This window comes from Takifugu flavidus, chromosome 21, assembly GCF_003711565.1.
Source record: "Takifugu flavidus isolate HTHZ2018 chromosome 21, ASM371156v2, whole genome shotgun sequence".
In the NCBI taxonomy this organism is placed as follows: Eukaryota; Metazoa; Chordata; class Actinopteri; order Tetraodontiformes; family Tetraodontidae; genus Takifugu; species Takifugu flavidus.
Genome location: NC_079540.1, coordinates 11,286,250 through 11,303,606, shown reverse-complemented (window position 1 = coordinate 11,303,606; position 17,357 = coordinate 11,286,250). Strand labels below are relative to the sequence as shown.

The 17,357-nt window shown below is 49.2% G+C and overlaps 3 protein-coding genes across 3 annotated transcripts; 1 reads left to right on the top strand and 2 right to left on the bottom strand.

Moving 5' to 3' along the window:
- Positions 1-218: 218 nt before the first annotated feature.
- LOC130518455 (gastrula zinc finger protein XlCGF7.1-like) lies at positions 219-2,997 on the bottom strand. The gene is made up of 2 exons (XM_057021081.1): positions 1,228-2,997; positions 219-1,134 (listed from the first exon to the last, which is right to left on the bottom strand). The coding sequence occupies exon 1, from the start codon at positions 2,485-2,487 to the stop codon at positions 1,582-1,584; it is 906 nt and encodes a 301-aa protein (XP_056877061.1). The 5' UTR covers positions 2,488-2,997; the 3' UTR covers positions 219-1,134; positions 1,228-1,581.
- An 814-nt stretch (positions 2,998-3,811) lies between these two features.
- On the bottom strand, positions 3,812-10,197 carry dnai2b (dynein, axonemal, intermediate chain 2b). The gene is made up of 13 exons (XM_057021019.1): positions 9,472-10,197; positions 9,182-9,365; positions 8,715-8,876; positions 8,450-8,571; positions 8,233-8,375; positions 8,042-8,155; positions 7,829-7,968; positions 7,527-7,649; positions 7,081-7,304; positions 6,860-6,995; positions 6,626-6,772; positions 5,231-6,423; positions 3,812-5,056 (listed from the first exon to the last, which is right to left on the bottom strand). The coding sequence occupies exons 2-12, from the start codon at positions 9,362-9,364 to the stop codon at positions 6,178-6,180; spliced, it is 1,740 nt and encodes a 579-aa protein (XP_056876999.1). The 5' UTR covers position 9,365; positions 9,472-10,197; the 3' UTR covers positions 3,812-5,056; positions 5,231-6,177.
- Positions 10,046-16,826, top strand: LOC130518714 (zinc finger protein 850-like). The gene is made up of 4 exons (XM_057021533.1): positions 10,046-10,348; positions 11,070-12,676; positions 13,636-13,930; positions 14,282-16,826. The coding sequence occupies exons 1-4, from the start codon at positions 10,123-10,125 to the stop codon at positions 16,408-16,410; spliced, it is 4,257 nt and encodes a 1,418-aa protein (XP_056877513.1). The 5' UTR covers positions 10,046-10,122; the 3' UTR covers positions 16,411-16,826.
- Positions 16,827-17,357: the final 531 nt, after the last annotated feature.

Here is a 17,357-nt window from a genome sequence, read left to right as displayed (position 1 = left end):
GTTCTGACAGAGCAGATCTATAAATACGCTCCACAGCAGCACCAGCACAATCAATCAATGCTCCCTAATTAGACCCCTTTCCCCCAGGCTCCATCATGCAGCACCACGTGCAGCTACCAGAACCATCAACCATGGGTCAGAAAAATCACCAATCGCCTGTAAAACTGAATAAATCTGAATAAATACAGGTGTGTGTGTGTGTGTGTGTTGACGACTGATTCACAAAACCTTTTATTTGTTCAGACAGACCAAGATCACACAGACACGATGACATTTAGCTCAAAGCAGACTGATAAGAAGCTAATTACAGTGCACACACACACACACACACACACACACACACACACACACACACACGCACACACACACACACACACACACACAGCTTTGACATTTTTAACAGGATGAAGGAACTAACCCACACTGACCTTGGCTACTCATATTTTACCAGATGTGAGAAGATGAAAATGTTGTGATGTTTTACTGGAGTCTGACTGGTTCAGAAGGTCTGAACCAGTTTAGAGGTGGGAAGTGTGTATGTTTTGTGTTTTTTGTCGTATCGTATCAATCCTCAGGAAACTGTGGAAGGTTCCTGGAAGATGGAGCCGCTGAATGTTTCTCCTGTGAGGTGAGACATGAACCAGCCCTGAGGCTTACTGGTCTCTGTCCAGTTGTCTTCAGCCTTCCCAGTCCAAGTTGGATCCTCAGTTGGGAGTTCCTGTACGAGGGTTCTGGCTCCTCCTGGACCAGACAGGACCTACAGTCCCGGTGCTCTGGGGGAACATTCTCACCAACAGCTGCTGCAGCAAAGGGAAGAGAAGGCAGCTTGTTTACCTCCACAGCTGCACTGCTTTCATATGGAGGATGTACAGATTCCAGTAAAGCCTCATGTCCACTGAAGCATTCATGATGGTGGTCCGCCACCACAGAACCACCGTTAGGGTTAGGGTTAGGGGAGAGGAGGCCTCAGCAGCACAGCCCAACACCCTGGAGAACACCTTTAAACACAACTGAATATGGAACTTGTTGATAGGGCTGAAAGTCAACAGCAGCTGCTGGTAGATCTGCCAGTAAACCAGGAGAGAGGAGAACCCAGGATTCTCTGGTGATGCAGCTGTGGTCTGTGTCCACTTCCTGTTAACACAACGCAAACTTTATCTCAACACATTTACGCTCATAAATCGCTTGATTGATTTCAACTCTTGAACACCGACGAGGTCAACGTACAGATGTTACGGAGTCCTCGGAACACCCAGAATTCCCGACAGGACCTGAAATATTGAAGCTAAATAGAAGTTCCAGGCAGTCGTTAGTGCCTCATGGGTTGATCGTTGCACTGCGGCGTCCCGCCCAGTAGGGGGCGCCTGGACACCGCCTCTCTTTAAACTGTGAGAGACCAGTTGATCTGAAGACACACACCAGATTGTGCACATATTTCTACAGTACAACACTGAATATACAATGAAACAGATTGTTTGGGGTCAGAGAGATTTTAATGTTAATGTCACCAATGTGATCCTGACAGCTCGGGAGTAACACAGGAAACAACACTGTCAACCTAAGTTTTGCTGTTCATCCAGATTAAAGCTGACTGAAGTCAGAGCAGAAGTCATCTCCAGCGTGGTCCGGCCCCGCCTGTGGGTCCTCCTCTGGCCCCATCACTCCAACATCGTGGCCTTTCAGGTGTCCATTAAGAGAACGTTTGGCCTGGAAGCTCTTTCCACAGATGCTACAGCTATAGGGTTTCTCTCCAGTGTGGATCAAGATGTGTCTTTTCAGGTCCACGTCCTGTATGAAGCCCTTCCCACAGACCTGGCACAGAAACCGGCGCTCCTTGTTGTGGAAGCGGACGTGCGTGTTGAGCGTCTGTTTCTGGGTGAAGCCCTTTCCGCAGATGCTACAGGAGAACGCTTTCTCACCACTGTGAATCTTCAGGTGTGTCTTCAGATTCCCGCTCTGGTTGAAGGACTTCCCGCAGATGTTGCAGCTGTAAGGTTTCTCCCCAGTGTGGATCCTCAGGTGCATCTCCAGGGCAGCGTGCGCCGGGAACGTCTTCCCACACACGTCGCACGTGTTGCTGATGTCCACGTGGGACCGCAGATGTGCGGCGAGACTGGCGCTGGATTCATACTGGTGACCGCAGAGGCCGCAGCAGCAGTCCGGATCGCCCAGGTGACTCTCCGCGTGCGCCGCCAGGCTAGCTCTTTTGTCAAAAGAGTCCCCACAAACCTTGCAGCAGCAGGATTTTGTCGCCCTGCGTCTTTTCGGTTGTCCGTTTTCCCGATGCGTTGCCATGTGGCGCCGGAGGCTCCGCCGGTGGCTGAACTGTTGGCGGCAGAGGGCGCAGGTGTGCACGTCCTCTCTGCCACGATGCTCCGCCATGTGCCGCTCCAGAGACGACAGGTGACGGAAGCTGCGTCCGCAGTTCGTGCACTTGAAGATGTTGTCCGACGCGTGCACGCGACCGTGCGACTTGAGGTTTCCCATCAGGCGGAACTTTTTCCCGCACACGGTGCAACTGAACGGTTTCTCTCCCTGTGTGCAGGCGCACGTGCAGCTCCTGAGCCAGGATGGACTGAAAGCTTTTACCACAGAAGGAGCAGGTCCTACTGCTCTCCTGGTGCGACCGCAGGTGCGCTGCCAGCTCGCCTGCCGAGTCCAGACGCTCACCACAGAAGCCACAGAGTCCGTCCGGGTTGGTGGCACAAGCCTTCAGCACATGCTTGAGCAGGAACCCTTTGCCGTGCAGGGAGCGACCACACACATGACACAGGACGCTCTCCGCTGAGCGCCTGCACTGCGCCTGGGCTTTGAGTGGCGGCCGTCCCCTCTTCTTCCTCCTGATCGGACTTGGAGCCTGGTTCTGTTCAGTCCAGTCGCTGTCAGACTCCCCACCACTGCGACCCAAAACAGCTTTAGCATCTTCAGAATCGGAGTTACCGCTTTGAGCGAACTCCATTGGCTCAAGCCCAGGATTCTGGGCAATGACATGAGTATCTGACAACCACAAGAACTCGAGTTAGAACATTACAACAGTATTTAACCATAAAATTGTTTTTACATTAAATCAATGAAATGGTTTGCCTTTTAATCATAAGCTTTATTATGTTTTTTTAATTTCTGGGGTAACGTTTTACGCTGATACCAACGTATGTTCAGTTACTGAGGATTTACCTTCAGCATTTCACTGTTAATTAAACTACGATTTTTGAAATTAAAAAAACCTGGATAATATATTGTTCAATAAACGCAATCGGAAGATAAATCAAGCGCTGTCGACCCTTGTTATCATCGTGACACATCCATAGAAATGATTTTCTAATTCAATGAACTTTACTGTGAAGCAGGGCGGAAGCGGCGTCCACGGTTCCGGGGACAGACAGCGGGGGACCGACCTGTTCGGTGGAGCTTGACGTGGGGTTTGAGCAGCGCGTCCCACACCTTCCTCCTGCGCTCCATCTCCTGCTCCGAACGTTCTGCTCTGTTCTCCAACTCCGTCACAGTCTTCTCCAGCAGCGCCACGATCTCCTCCGCAGCCGCCATCAGCTGCTCGCTCAGGAGCGCTCTCATAGCCGGAACTCCCGCCGCTGCTTCGCCCTTTTCCAACCGCTGCAGAAGGTTCTCAGCGGCGGCGGCGAGCCGCTCGTAAACCTCCTCCCGCAGCAGCTGGATGGTGAACATTTCCACCCACCTCCGACAGCAGCGAGAGTCCGCGGAGACGTAAACACACAAACGCTTCCGCGCTAAACAGCTACTTCCGCCTTTGGAACGTTGAAACAGCGAATCAACAGCGACCCCTAGCGGCCCGGAGGAAGAAGGGAAAAACAGATTTATTTATTTTTTATCTGAAAAATAACAAACTATAATTATTTATCAAAACGCTATATTCTGGTTCAAAAAGCACACACATGAAATCTGAGACACTGAAGGCCTGAACCTTTCAACATGGTTCCAACAAGAGCTGCAGTCCAGCAGGTTTTCTTTCCTGTCCCAGGTCAAAGCGGTTGTCTACCTGGTAGGACAGAAAGCCCGGCTGATGAAGCCTGGCCCACATAATTCTCCAGAGATTAAAAACACACCAAACTAGAACATGTTTTTCAGTTTTGATCCCGTCATTTTCTCTTTCAACCATTCTGTTCATCGTTCAGCTTCATATCTCAGCTGAATAGTCCTGAAATTATCCAATTCCTGGGTGCCAGTTCAGGTCACGCTCATGAGGTCAGTCGGAGTTCAACAGTCTGAGCCTCACCAGATCAGCCTTCTGAGGTTGGAACAGACCAGCTGCTTCCCAAACAGAACCAGGCACCACAAGACAACAAATTCCAGGACCGTTAAGACTGTCAGTAGCATTTCACGAGAATATCAACAGAACTTTCACAAAAAAAAGAGAGGACACAGGAAGCAGAATCCAGGTTGGTCAGTCAGGCTTTCGGATGAACCTTCTCCCTCAGGCACTTGTGCTTCCTCAACCTGCACAACTGCACGAAGCTCCTCCCACACTCGCCGCAGGTGTGTGTGTCCCTGTGTGTATCTGGTACCGAGCTGCGTTGAGGCGACGTCTCTTTGCTCTCGCTCCGGGTCGGCATCTCAGTCTGGTGAGTTTCGAGGTGAAGCGTTAAACGTTCTGCAGAATCAAAGCGTCCTCCACACAGTCCGCATGCCGGACCCCCCTCCTGCAGGTGGACTTTAGCGTGCTGGAGCAGAGCGTTATGAGACCTGAAGGACAGGTGGCAGACCCTGCAGCCAAGGTCCGACCTCGCTCTGCGGCCCCTCTTGGGTTTTGGCTGCTTCAGGGCAGATCTACTGTCAGATTCTTTGTTGTAGTCATCACTGTCCTCCGTCTCTGAGGACACATACAGGACATCCTGGTCCGGACCTTCCGGACCCGCCTCTGGCCTGGCCGCAGAATTCCTGCTGTAGGTAAACTGGATGATTTCAGCCTCATCCAGGTGTGGCATCTTTGGTTCCAGGTCACTTTGAGGGTCTGGGACCTGCGTCTGGTCCTGACCTTCAGATGAAACACCAGTGCTTGCAAGGAACTGCTGTGTGAGGGAGTCTGCCGGAGAAACAGAACCACCAACATCTCAAAGTGGGATCAAGTGGGAGGATTGTTAGTGGGCGGAGCCTCATGGTCCCCTCCACCAGTTAAAAAGGTAAACAGCTGTAACTAAGACTAACATGGTGAATGACTCCACCGATGGACGTTGGAACCGGTCCGGTTCGGACTCACCTGAACTAGGCTGCTCCGGCTTGTTGAGCGAGCAGAGCAGCGCGTGCTGGCGTGCGATAACTTCCCGGGATAAAGTTGCTTCCTGTTCATACTTCGCGATACTTTTGTCGATAACGTCAAGAATCTCGACCAGGACCTCGTTTAGCCGCTCGGTAACGAACAGGCGCAGCTTCTGTGCAGGAGACATATTAACAAAGACAACAAAAGAGCTCGAACAACCGCTAGCAGCTACCTGGGCTAGTCTCACCTAAGCGACAATAGCTGTTTCCGGTCACCTTCAATATAAAAGCACACCGCAGATAATATCGAAAGGGACTATTTATTTTAAAATATTTCAACTGGAGGAATCAGAAAAAACTGGATAAACTACTTAATCTTAAACTTCTCTTTGTGAGTCCTACCTGGTCAACATTTATACACCATTAAAATTTAAATCTTGACACATTATTATATTGTGTTCTTTAAAATCTGAAATACTGTACCTTCAAAAGTACTCAAAAAGTATAACATATTTACTGTAAAACTCTACATTTAATTAGAACATCAGTTTTTTAAATATACATATAAATTTTACAAACAAAAGAACATTGACATTCACAGCAAGAGGACGCAGTGTCTTCTTCTTGACTCCCACTGTCCCCTGCAAAACAAGCTGGTTGTTCTACAAACGCTAAACCATCAGCAATAAATGACAGTTCTATCAAAGAGCTGATGAATCAGAAAAAAACACAAATGATCTCCTAAACGAGTGGCAAAACGTCTTCAGGAACCCACAAAGAACTCGGGTTGACCTGTTTTAAGTTTCCCTGACTGAAAATTCACTGACATGACTGATGATGTTTCAGCTGTTTTTGCTTAGTCTTTGAATTCCTTTTCCTCACACATGTTCCTCTTGATGAAAACAATAAACCAAGATTTAGACAGTTCTCTCCATTTCTTGTGCTAAGCTAACCGTCTAGACTGGTTTCTAATTCGAGGAAGGTTCGGGCCTGGTCTGTCGTCCTAATATCAGCCTCCACTGCGCTGAAGAATTCCCTCTCGGCTCTGGCGATCAGCTGATCATGGTTTTCCTTGCTGTCATCCTGCACAGTTTCCTCCTCTCGGCTCTGCTGGGAGCGGCTCCTCTCCTTCAGTCGGATCTCTCTTTGTCTGGCCTCCAGGATCTTCTCTCGCTTTGTCTCCCGCTCAAACATCTGAAGAAGAATCAGGTCTGTTTATCACTTCCAGTCTCACAACTGAAGCTCTATTAACTTGCCGTACTGAATTTTCTCTATATTTCTGTTTAGGTTTGGTCATGTCACTTCTACCTCTGGACAGACTCATATCTACGCCGATTGAATTGGTCTCATATTAGTTGTGTTTAGATCAGACTTTCTGAAACAGATGAGTTCTCACAGCTGACACCAGGCTCTTCTCGTTCCTCTGGAGGGTTGTTAGTCCAGAACTCATGTCTAGCAATGTGGCCACACCCTGTTGAGACCCACACACCAGGAACCGTCCGTTGTCCTGGACCCGCAGGCTGTACAGGGCCTCATCGCACACCTGGATAACAGGAAAACAGGCCAGGACCTCAGGTTTGATGATGAGGACACAGAAGGTTCTGTAAAGTTGAATGGAGATTTCTGAAACCTTCACGCTCAGTGTGGGATCGTTCTGCTTGAACAGGATGTCCCACACATCCAGAACACCGTCCATCTTGACAGTGAAGAAGACCGACGGTCTGACAGGACTCCAACAGGCATCCATCAGGCGAGATGTTTGGTACCTGAAACATGGGCCAGTTTGTTTAAAGCTGCCGTGCAGAACAGGAAGTTCTGGATGTCTTTAAAACTGGACCATTTGAAACCTACTTGGTGGACATGATGGAGGACTCCTTGATGTCCTCAGACCAGATGCGGGTCACCCAGTCTCCAACAGTCAGGAAGTTTTTAGGGAAGAAGGGGTTCCTCTGCAGGGCGTAGACAGGTCCGTAGTGACCTTCAAACGTACAGACGATCTTCTCTGTTTGTGTCTTTGCCTTCCTGTTGCCAGAAATGATCAGACCCTGCTCTGTTCCCACCATGAACTTGGTTGGCTGGAGAGACACGGAGATCATGTCAGCACTGCAGCACAAACTCATCCCCTCGAGTCAAATTTCATTCTGTACATAGAGAAGCGAGTCGCATCCCATTCAGCTCAAGTGTGTCCAACTCCGCATGGTACCGATCTGGTTTAATCACATTAAATGTTGCTTTTGGATTTGGGAGGAAATGATTGCACAGTAATTCAGGCTAAGATTGAGGCAGACTCCACTCACTATTGTGGGCTCAAACTCCAGAGAGACGGCCCCCAAAGCCTCGTCCTGGTTTCCCTTTTTGCTCAGGTCCAAAACCAGACGCTCTGTCGGTTCGCTCAACTTGCGAATGTCCCACCACAGAACCTGGAATAGAACCAGAGAGGGAAATGTTCATATCTGGTTCGTGTCTGTCGCCTGTTTGTCAAGGATCCCTCCGTCGGCTGCTAACGTTGTGGTCCCATCTAACCACGTTCTCCCCCCTGTTCATCAGCTGTCACCTGACCTGCTGTTCCTCACCTACCCCTGCATCTATGTTCTGTCACCTGTCCATCCGTGGAGGCCGAAAAGGCGTCTGTCCCTGTCTTTGACTGGAGCCAGATGATCTTATAGACCGGGTCTCTGTGACTCTGTTCCAGTGCAGAGGTTTCCACTGGCTGGCTGCCCCTCCGGGTGTCCCAGTACGCTAAAACAAACGCACCGACAGGTTAGATCAAAGACTGCCATTCGCCAATCTGCCAACCTGGGTCTGAACCCACTTATCTGTCCATTGTAGCAGCCTCCCAGCAGCGTGTGGGAGTCTTTGGGGTTGTAGTCCAGACAGACCAGGGCAGAGGCTGGTTTCAGAGTTAACTCTGGTCCGTTGGGATTCTCTAAGACCGAAAGAAGCCCGTATGTGAGCGGGTGTTAGCGGACTTGGTTCCAGTCGGTAGTGGACCGTTTCACTGACCTATATCCCAGATGTAGGAATCCAGGCACATGACTGTGGAGGTCCTCTGGAATTCCAGACAGGAGTAGGCAGCTGCCAGCTTCTGGTTGCCATCAGGGTGCCAGGAGAGACAGGAGACAGTTCGTTTCACGTCGTTAGGATCTCTGAGGACACCAGTGAGTCCAGTCAGGAGGAGAGCAGGAAGCACCCAAAGGTGACAGCTGTGACCTCGTCTTACCGGAACACATTGATGGTCTTTGCCGATGGTGTCTCCTGGCTTCCTTCTACTTCCTCCTCATCCTCAAAGTAGTCCTGGTAGATGTTCACAGTGTTGTTCTGACGGACGTAGTATTCCACCGGCTGGATCACATCAAAGATGAGACTGTTCGTGATTACAGGGAACCCCAGCTCCGCTGGATTGTGCCATCAGGTTCTGTGTTCAGGTCTGTGTCGCAGACAGAAAGCCAAAAGAGTGATATGGACGCTCAGACTGTGAAACTTACACTGTACAGGTGTAGGACACTGCTGAGGTAGCTCTCGTCTTTTTCCACTTTCTTCCTAAAGCGAATGGTCTGTTCCATATCCTGGGGGTTGATGTCTCTGGGCCACCCCCCCTCTACGTGGTTTATCCCACAGCTCACCGACTGAAAACATGCTGTGTTTAACTGGACAAACAGGGAGTGAAAGCTTTAATTTAAGCACATGCTAAAAGATTGATCTGAAGTTAAACTGCTGCATGTTTGCCTCATTATTACTGTAAAAATGATAGAAAATATTAAATAAACTATTGGTTTTCAGAGAGCTGACAAAATCTTAAATATACAGAAACTGTTTGTGTAAAAGATAGAAAAAAGAACAACATAAAACCAGTTTTGGAGCTGCTGCATCATCACCGTGTTTAAGCAGGACTAAACTGTGACCCAGCAATGGTGTGAAGGCAAAATTAAAGGATTGGAAAGTAGCCACTTACATGGTGCCCAGACGTGTCCCAGCCCACCTGCAGGGCCCGGTCCCGGGGGGTCTTCTCCATGAAATGCAGCCCTAGACTCGGTTCTGGAAGAATGTCCACCAGCAGCTCAGCCTGTCGGTCTGAGAACAGACACTGGCGGCCAAAATCCCCGCGACGCTTTTGGTAGACGTGGAAAATCTCCATCCTGACGGACAGGAGAGAAGTGAGACAGTAAACAACCAAGGAAGTAAAAACCGCATAAAAATACTCGAGTCTCAATAAATAAATAGATAAACCTGAATATGACTCACGTTACAAATAACCTGTAAACGAAAAGATAACTATGCAACAATGAAGTTATTCCAAGTGGGTTAAACTCTTAGACGATCGCGAAACAATGGTATCTTAGCAACGTCAAACTACACAACGCAACGTGTTTTTTTTAAAAATTAACTTTATTATGCATCAAACACTGACAAACATTCTGAAGTTAATATTTTTTTCTGGCGATATTCACAATAATTTTGATAATCGAGCATTTGTACCAGAATACAGGAATGAAAGAGCCTAGAACAGACACTATAAAAGTACGTTTGCTTGCAGCTGAATGTAGCGAAAGAATAAATAGAAACTGGGGGGCAGGGATGGAATAAATATTTTGGTGCAAAAAAGTAAGATGTGAGTAATATTTGTGAATTAAAACAACTGTAAATGTGTTTTTTTTAAATAAATAAAATAGAAATTAATGGACATCGCTGCAAAATGTAGAAAATGATAAATAATATTAATGCATTAAACAGTATTAAAATCAATGATGAAAATAGTATTTAACACAGAGAACACACAGCGGCGCCACTTGTGACGTAGCAATTACGTCATCTTTCAAAGACGGCAGCACGGATACCGGAAGTGCTGTGGCATTGTTTACACCCCGTTCTTTGTCCCGGCGAGTTTCATTCAAAATGTCGAAAAAAAGATCGAAAACGGTCGCGAGCCGGGACCTTCGGGCAGCGATCGACGACCATCTGACGGCAGCAGCCCAGGAGATCTTCAGGCTGCTGCAGGAGCGCGCAGACGCGGACCCGGATCAGCTGAAGGCGCTGGTGACGGAGCGGGTGGCCGCGGCCGTGGAGAGCATCTTCACCGTGTTCCAGGAGATCAGGGGCGCACGAGCGGCCGAGGAGCCCGGTGAGAGATGACAGAGAAAACACAAAAAACAAACAAGAAACGCTGAAAACACAGAGGGTGTTGTTTTTAGTTTCGTTTTGTTTTGTTTTTGTTTCGTTTCGTTTTTCGTCTTCTTGATCGTTTTATCCTTCCCGGGGTCACCGGGAGGGCGCATGTGAAGGCAGGTCCACCCCTGGGTGGTTCGCCAGTTCATTGCAGGGCCCTATGCGAGCATTTGTGCGTTCAATACCTTGCCCAAGGGTACCTCGGCAGTGCTCTAAAGGTGTTCTGGGAGAGTTATTGTTAACTGTTTTTTACAGGAGACACAAGTTTTCTCACACTGTCAACAGTTTAATGATGATTCCTGCAGAAATCTTAACATATGTCATATTTGTTAAACATATTTAGTCACACTTTTGAATTAGCTACTTATCATAAGAAAGTTGATCCCATTAAAAGCTGCAACATGATGATCATTTCAGACTTACCTGACCTTACAGAGGTGTTGTACCTGCTGGTTTGAACTCAAGCCACCGTGTCCATGCCAGAGAGGACAGAGGGCACCCGTAGCCAGCAGATATTTAAGTTTTTCTCCAGATTCAATCATTTTCAGCAGGTTTTCATCTTATAATATTCTATAAAGGTCCTAAAGCTCCACTTTTAAACCGAAGGTATTAAACATATGAAGGGGAATGATGCCTGTGTCTTGAGGATAAACCTTTTCCTCTGTCCTTTTCTGCAGAATTGTGCCTCTCTGTTGGTATAAGAAGATTTTCCGACAATCAGCATCAGAAGGAGAATCTCTCTGTGGATGAGCAAGTTAAAGAAGCTTTACCTGGCACATCAGCTGGACCAGAATCCGACCTCGACCCAGCCCCTCTGCACGACCCGGCTGCTGAAGAGGGGGAGGAAAAAGATGAAGAAGCAACAACTTTCTCCTGCCACGTGTGTGGGAAGACTTTTGAAAGAAAAGGGTTTTTGATGAAACACGTGGAGAAACACTTGAAAGAGGCAGAGCATCACTGTGGTCTGTGTGGTCAGCGTTTGGACTCCATCGAGGCCTTAAAGCTACACCTGCAGACGCACCGGGAAAGCAGCAGGACCTGCAATGTCTGTGGCAAGAAGTTCCCCTCGATCCGGGCCCAGGAGACGCATCTGAGGCTTCACACTGGAGAAAAACCCTTTCGCTGCCACATCTGCAGCAAAGTCTTTAACCAGAAAGGCAACATGTTGACACACATGCGGATCCACGCGACGGAGAAACCGTTCAAGTGCAACACCTGCCAGAAGGAGTTCAGTTACACAGGTTCTCTGGAGCGCCACATGAAGATCCACGCCGGAGAGGCAGCAGAGTTCAGCTGCAAAACCTGCAGGAAAGGATTCAGCAAGAGCGCGGAGCTGAGGCGGCACAGCCGGAGCCACGAGCCGGGTGACAGGAGGAAGCCGAGCCTCACGCCTTCTCACTGCTGCAAGGTTTGTGGGAACGCGTTTCACAACAAGGGGAATTTCGTGCGGCACGCAGAGACTCACGTCAACCACCCTGAATGTCGATGTGGCGTCTGTGGAGAACGATCCGATTCTTCCGAGAGTCTAAGCCTCCACATCCAGGGTCACCGGGAAACCAGCCGGATCTGCGAGATCTGTGGCATCAGTTTCAGGGACATGGAGATCCACATGAGGACGCACACGGGCCAGAAACCCTTCAGATGCAAAGACTGTGGGAAAGACTTCCCCCGGAAAGGTTCTCTGGAGAGACACATAAAGCTCCACGCTGGTGAGAGACCGTTTATCTGTGAGTTCTGTGGAAAGACGTTCATAGAAAACACTGTCCTGAAGAGACACATCAAGAGCCACATCGGGGGGAAGCCAAGGATCTACTCCTGTGACATCTGTGGCAAGAAGTTCACTATGAGCCAGCATCTGGATGTGCACAAGAGGATTCACACTGGGGAAAAACCATACACCTGCAGGGTTTGTGGGAAAAACTTCAGGCAGATCGGAAACCTGGACTCCCACATGAGGATCCACACAGGGGAGAAGCCCTTTATCTGCAGCCTTTGTGGGAAGAGGTTTCGCCAGAAGATCTCACTGGAGACACATGAGAGGTTCCACAAGAAAGAGAAACCACACAGCTGCCAGCTTTGCACCAAAAGTTTTGTCCAGAAGATTGACCTCAAAAGACACATGCTGACGCACACGGGGGAGAAACCGTACAGCTGCCAGCTCTGTGGGAAGAGCTACCAGGAGAAACGCTCGCTGGACTCTCACATGAAGATTCATAGTGGAGAACAAGCTCTCAGGGAGTCAACAGTGGCCCAGAAGCAGGAAGGAGTCCAGCTCATCCAACTCTGACTGACGTATTTGGTAAATTGGTCCCTCAAAGTGTTTTACAGGATCCATTCATAATGTAAAGAACAGTTTTCAAACTGGGTCCTGAAAATAGAACTTCACCAGTCCAGCAACCCAGGAACTCTGACAACAAGGTTTTGGGATTATTTCTGACTGGATGGGACCTGATTCCGGCATAGCTTTAGTCCATCATATAAATGTTAATCTGGGTGTCTTCTCTGGAAATACAGACTAGTTCTAAGTGTTTGTGTTTGACAATGTGGAGACAATCAAAGCCCATCTTTGATAGATTTCCTACGTCCTTAATATGTAAACTCGACTGAAAACTGGCAAAAATCAGGCAGGATGTTGGTAATTAGGGTTGCTTCCCTCTACAACAGTGAATTACCTCCATGACGAGAATGCTTAAAGGACTTCACTTGTTGAAATAAAGTTCTATATTTAATGTTATGTAGCATGTCACATGTTTAATACTGCACCTTTTAGATGAAGTTTTCATTAACTTGCTAGCAGCAGTGATGAGATCATCCACCAGCTGCAGGGTCTAGACTCTTTTTACCCTTGTCCTTATGTCGCATTTATAAGAGAAATGAAGATTTAAAAGTGAGTTAAACATGTTTATTTATTTAAAATATTTTTTTCTCTAGTGCAAACTTTGAAACAGCATAGGAAATTTTTTGAGTGCAGTTTAAAAGTTTGCAACTTCCCCATGTTCCCGCAGAATATTTTTTAAATGATAATGTCTTTGAGAAAGAATAAAATGTCTATTTATTTTATCTCCTGTTTAACTAGTTTTTAAATGTGTGTTAAATGTCTCCAGGTTTGATCTCAGCGCCTCTTATTTTCAGCAGCGCAGAGTCCTCCTGTCCGATAGGGGGCAGACTCTCCACTTTCTGCTCCGTGCAGACCGGAAGTTGGTGGTTGTTTTTCTTCCGGTCAGACTGATGGCAGATTTCTAATCCGTGATGTCTGAGGCTAAGTCCCTGTCCAGGTGTGGGCTCCGGTCTTTAGCGAAGGGGGTTTCAGAGCTCCTGAACCGGTTCGCGGAGGAGGTTCTTGCGCTTTTGGAGGCGCGGGGCGGCCGCACTTTAGGCCGCCTGCTGCGGGTTCTCCTCAGCGAGCGGCTGGCGGCGGCCACCGAGCGCATCGTCAGGCTGCTGGAGCGAGAGCTGGAGGAGTACCAGCGGCAACTGGAGCGACAACGGCGGCTCCTGGACGCGGTGTTGAGCCCTGTGGTCCGATTGGGCCGAACAGGTGAGAAATAACCGGATTAATGGTGATGGAATCCAGTCAAAACATTCAGTCTGACAGGTGAAGAGGTTGAACATAAAATTCATGGGGATTATAATTATTATTAGATTTTAATAAATGAGAAATGTGAAAGAATAACATTTAAAATGTGACTGCTGAACCAACAAGTGCAACTAAAGGCACAGTTGAACTCACATCATCAACTATTAAACTACATCAGGAAGCCCTGAACAATGTAAATAAAGCTCTGAAATTTGAAGATATGCTATGTTGTCTTTGGTTGGTCTCCTTTAAACTCACTGATGCACATTTGTTATGATTAGAGTTATTTTTCCTTTATTTTTTTTGCTCCAGATGCCACCATGAAGTGCCACGCCAATGAAGACAAGGCCGCTGCTGCCTTGCGCCGTACGGTCTCGTCTGGCTCCGCCTCCTCAGAAGCATCACTGGATGATGAAGATTTAGCCGGTTATAAAGAAGCAAACAGGAAGCGTGTAACCCGTCGCTCACGCAGACCCCCACGTAAATACGGCGACCACTATGTTAACTCCGCCTCCGTCGCAGCTCTGTGGAGCTCCGCCTCCTCGGTGGCTGAGGCTGACGATGACAACAGCGCTGACAATGTTCCACCCAAAGATAAAGACCCTAACACATCAGACATCACAAGACAGCCAATGGAGACAACAGCTCACAAAAGGTTCTGTGAGAATAATCTGCTGGATGAGGTGGAACCAGGCCCAAAGCACCTCTGTGGCGTCTGTGGCCAACGGTACCAGTCCTCAGATGAGTTCTTAAACCATCTCCAGTCTCACAGCAAAGCCTCCAGCAGTGTTGGAGGCACCTGTGAGATCTGTGGAAAGACGTTCCAGAACATGGAGACACACATGAGGAGTCACACGGGGGAGAAACCGTACGGCTGCAGCGTCTGTGGGAAGAGCTTCCCTCGGCCCGGAGCGCTCAGACGCCACAAGAAGATCCACAGCCAGACTTCAGCGTGTCCAGTCTGTGGACTGACTTTTAAGGAACATCAGCTTCTTCTGGAACACCTGAGTATCCATGAAAAGGACGACGGTCGCCCTGAGGAGGGAGAGGTTGGCCGGAGCCCTGAGATAGAGCAGGAGCTTCACCAAAGGAGGTCTGGTCAGTTATTCTGCTGCAGAGTTTGTGGTGATTCATTCCACAGCCAAGGTTTCTTAAGGAAACACGCTGAAACGCACTGCCGGGCTTCTCAAAGCGTCTGTGGCGTGTGTGGACTGCAGACGGCCTCGCCCGAAGCTCTGCTGAGTCACCTACAGGCCCACCGAGAGACTAGTGGAGCCTGTAGGATCTGTGGGAGAACCTTCCAGAACATGAAAATGCACATGAGACGCCACACGGGAATCAAACCGTACCGCTGTGCTGTCTGCAGCAAGAGCTTCCCCCGACCCGGAGCACTCAGGCGCCACAAGAAGATCCACGGCAGTGAGCGGCCGCACGCGTGTCGGCTCTGTGGGAAGACGTTCCTGGAGAGGAGTGGGCTGAAGACTCACAGCAAAAGCCACGGCGCCGAGGGCTGCCAGAGCCCAGAGACGACGCAGAGAAGCACAGAGGAGGACACCAAGGTGTCGGCCGCGACGTCCCACGGCTGTAAGGTCTGTGGAGAGTCCTTCAGCAGGAAGGGAAGTCTAAGGAACCATGTCAAGATCCACTCCTCCACCTGTGGAATTTGTGGAGAAACGTTATCGCCGTCTGAGATCCTGACGGAACACCTGCAGCTCCACAGAGACGTGGGGAACATCTGCCACATCTGCGGGAAAGCCTACCAGAACATCGACACTCACATGCGGCGTCACACCGGCGTCAAACCGTTCTCCTGCGCCACCTGCGGGAAGTCGTACCCCCGACCCGGAGCCCTGCGGCGCCACAAGAGGATTCACACGGGGGAGAGGCCTTACGTCTGCGAGTTCTGCGGGAAAACGTTCGTGGATAACGGCGCCCTGGTGATGCACATCCGGAACCACACGGGAGAGAAACCGGCTCAGCGCGTCTCCTGTGACACGTGTGGAAAGAGTCTGGCGTCGGCACAGGTCCTGGAGGTCCACAAAAGGATCCACACTGGCGAGAAACCGTTTCAGTGTGGCGTCTGTGGGAAGGCCTTCAGGCAGGTGGGAGGGCTGAATGCCCACATGCTGACCCACACAGGTGAGAAGCCATTCAGCTGCAGCCTCTGCAGCAAGAGCTTCAGCACCAAGGGCTACCTGGAGACCCACATCCGTTTCCACAAGAGGGAGTGCGCCTTCAGCTGCAGCCTCTGCTGGAAGGCCTTCGTCACCAAGAACGACCTGAAGAAACACCTGCTGACGCACAGCGGTGAGAAGCCGTACAGCTGCAGCGTCTGTGCGAAGAGCTACCAGGAGAAACGCTCACGAGACGTCCACATGAAGGTCCATCAGGAGCCCGCTGGAGCTCTGGCCCACATCCCCCCAGACTTCACCCAGCTGTAGTCACCTGCACAAACCTGTTAGGCTGCTGCTTCTTCTGGAAGAAAACAAGGTTAAGATGATCAAATAAAATATTGGAGTGTTTCTTCCAAAACACCTTTTTCTCCATGCAGCTGTGAACAGATCAACATATTCACAGTAGCGAAGGAGGTTTCTTCAAATAGGCCATAAAATGTACATTTTAATGTCGTAATATTGCAGCACAATTGTCCAAATTCAGCTGAATCTGGTTCCTATGACAGACTGTGTCTCGACTGCCACCTACTGGAGTGATCCAGGTTTAATTGGGCCCAGCTGCCAGTTTGATTTCTCATCTTTAGTGAATCACAGATTATTACGGTAAATGTGTGAGATCAGAATATACTCATATATGTCATTGATAAAAAGCCACAACACTAAAAATGACCTCAACCAACAAACCTTTGATCAATGAGTGGGAGTGTACGTGTGCGCGGGCGCGGGCGTGTTTCCAGTTCCAGGAAGACCTCCAGAGTGGGAGTGCGTGACTTCCTTGACGGGTGTATCCTGTTAAAACACAACAAACCGAGTTGGGCACATCTGTGTGTTCATTAACTTCATGACCGCACGTGCACGCGCATGCCTGAATGTTGCGAATTGCGCCACCGACTACTTTCATGTCAGGTCAGCTCGGACGGTTAATATTTCTCAAATACGCTACACCTGGCTGTTAAAGACATCAATGATTCTCTCCCATCTGAATTTTTACTCAAGCCTGCACAGCTGCCAGCAGGCGGCGCTCTTTGGCCCGTAATTACACGTATTATAACTGTTGCTCTCGTGGAAAGTTCTTGTGTAGACAAATTCTGTCTTTTAAAACGGCCAAATCAACAGTGTTGGAGCAGCCCGCCTCCACGCACGCACGCACGCACGCACGGACGGACCTCCACCTCTGAGCCTCGCGCCGCGCCGGGGGAATTACAGGGACTCAT

Bases quoted from the DNA above. Each gene is read 5' to 3' on its own strand.
- LOC130518714 (XM_057021533.1), top strand. From the start codon at position 10,123: ATGTCGAAAAAAAGATCGAAAACGGTCGCGAGCCGGGACCTTCGGGCA. The intron at 12,677-13,635 runs TGACTGACGTAT...GCAGATTTCTAA, and splicing joins GAGTCCAGCTCATCCAACTC to TCCGTGATGTCTGAGGCTAA. The intron at 13,931-14,281 runs GTGAGAAATAAC...TTTTTGCTCCAG, and splicing joins GGTCCGATTGGGCCGAACAG to ATGCCACCATGAAGTGCCAC.
- LOC130518455 (XM_057021081.1), bottom strand. From the start codon at position 2,487: ATGGGAAACCTCAAGTCGCACGGTCGCGTGCACGCGTCGGACAACATC.
- dnai2b (XM_057021019.1), bottom strand. From the start codon at position 9,364: ATGGAGATTTTCCACGTCTACCAAAAGCGTCGCGGGGATTTTGGCCGC. The intron at 8,376-8,449 runs GTAAGACGAGGT...TGGTGTCCTCAG, and splicing joins AAGACCATCAATGTGTTCCG to AGATCCTAACGACGTGAAAC. The intron at 7,305-7,526 runs GTGAGTGGAGTC...GTGTCTCTCCAG, and splicing joins TGGAGTTTGAGCCCACAATA to CCAACCAAGTTCATGGTGGG.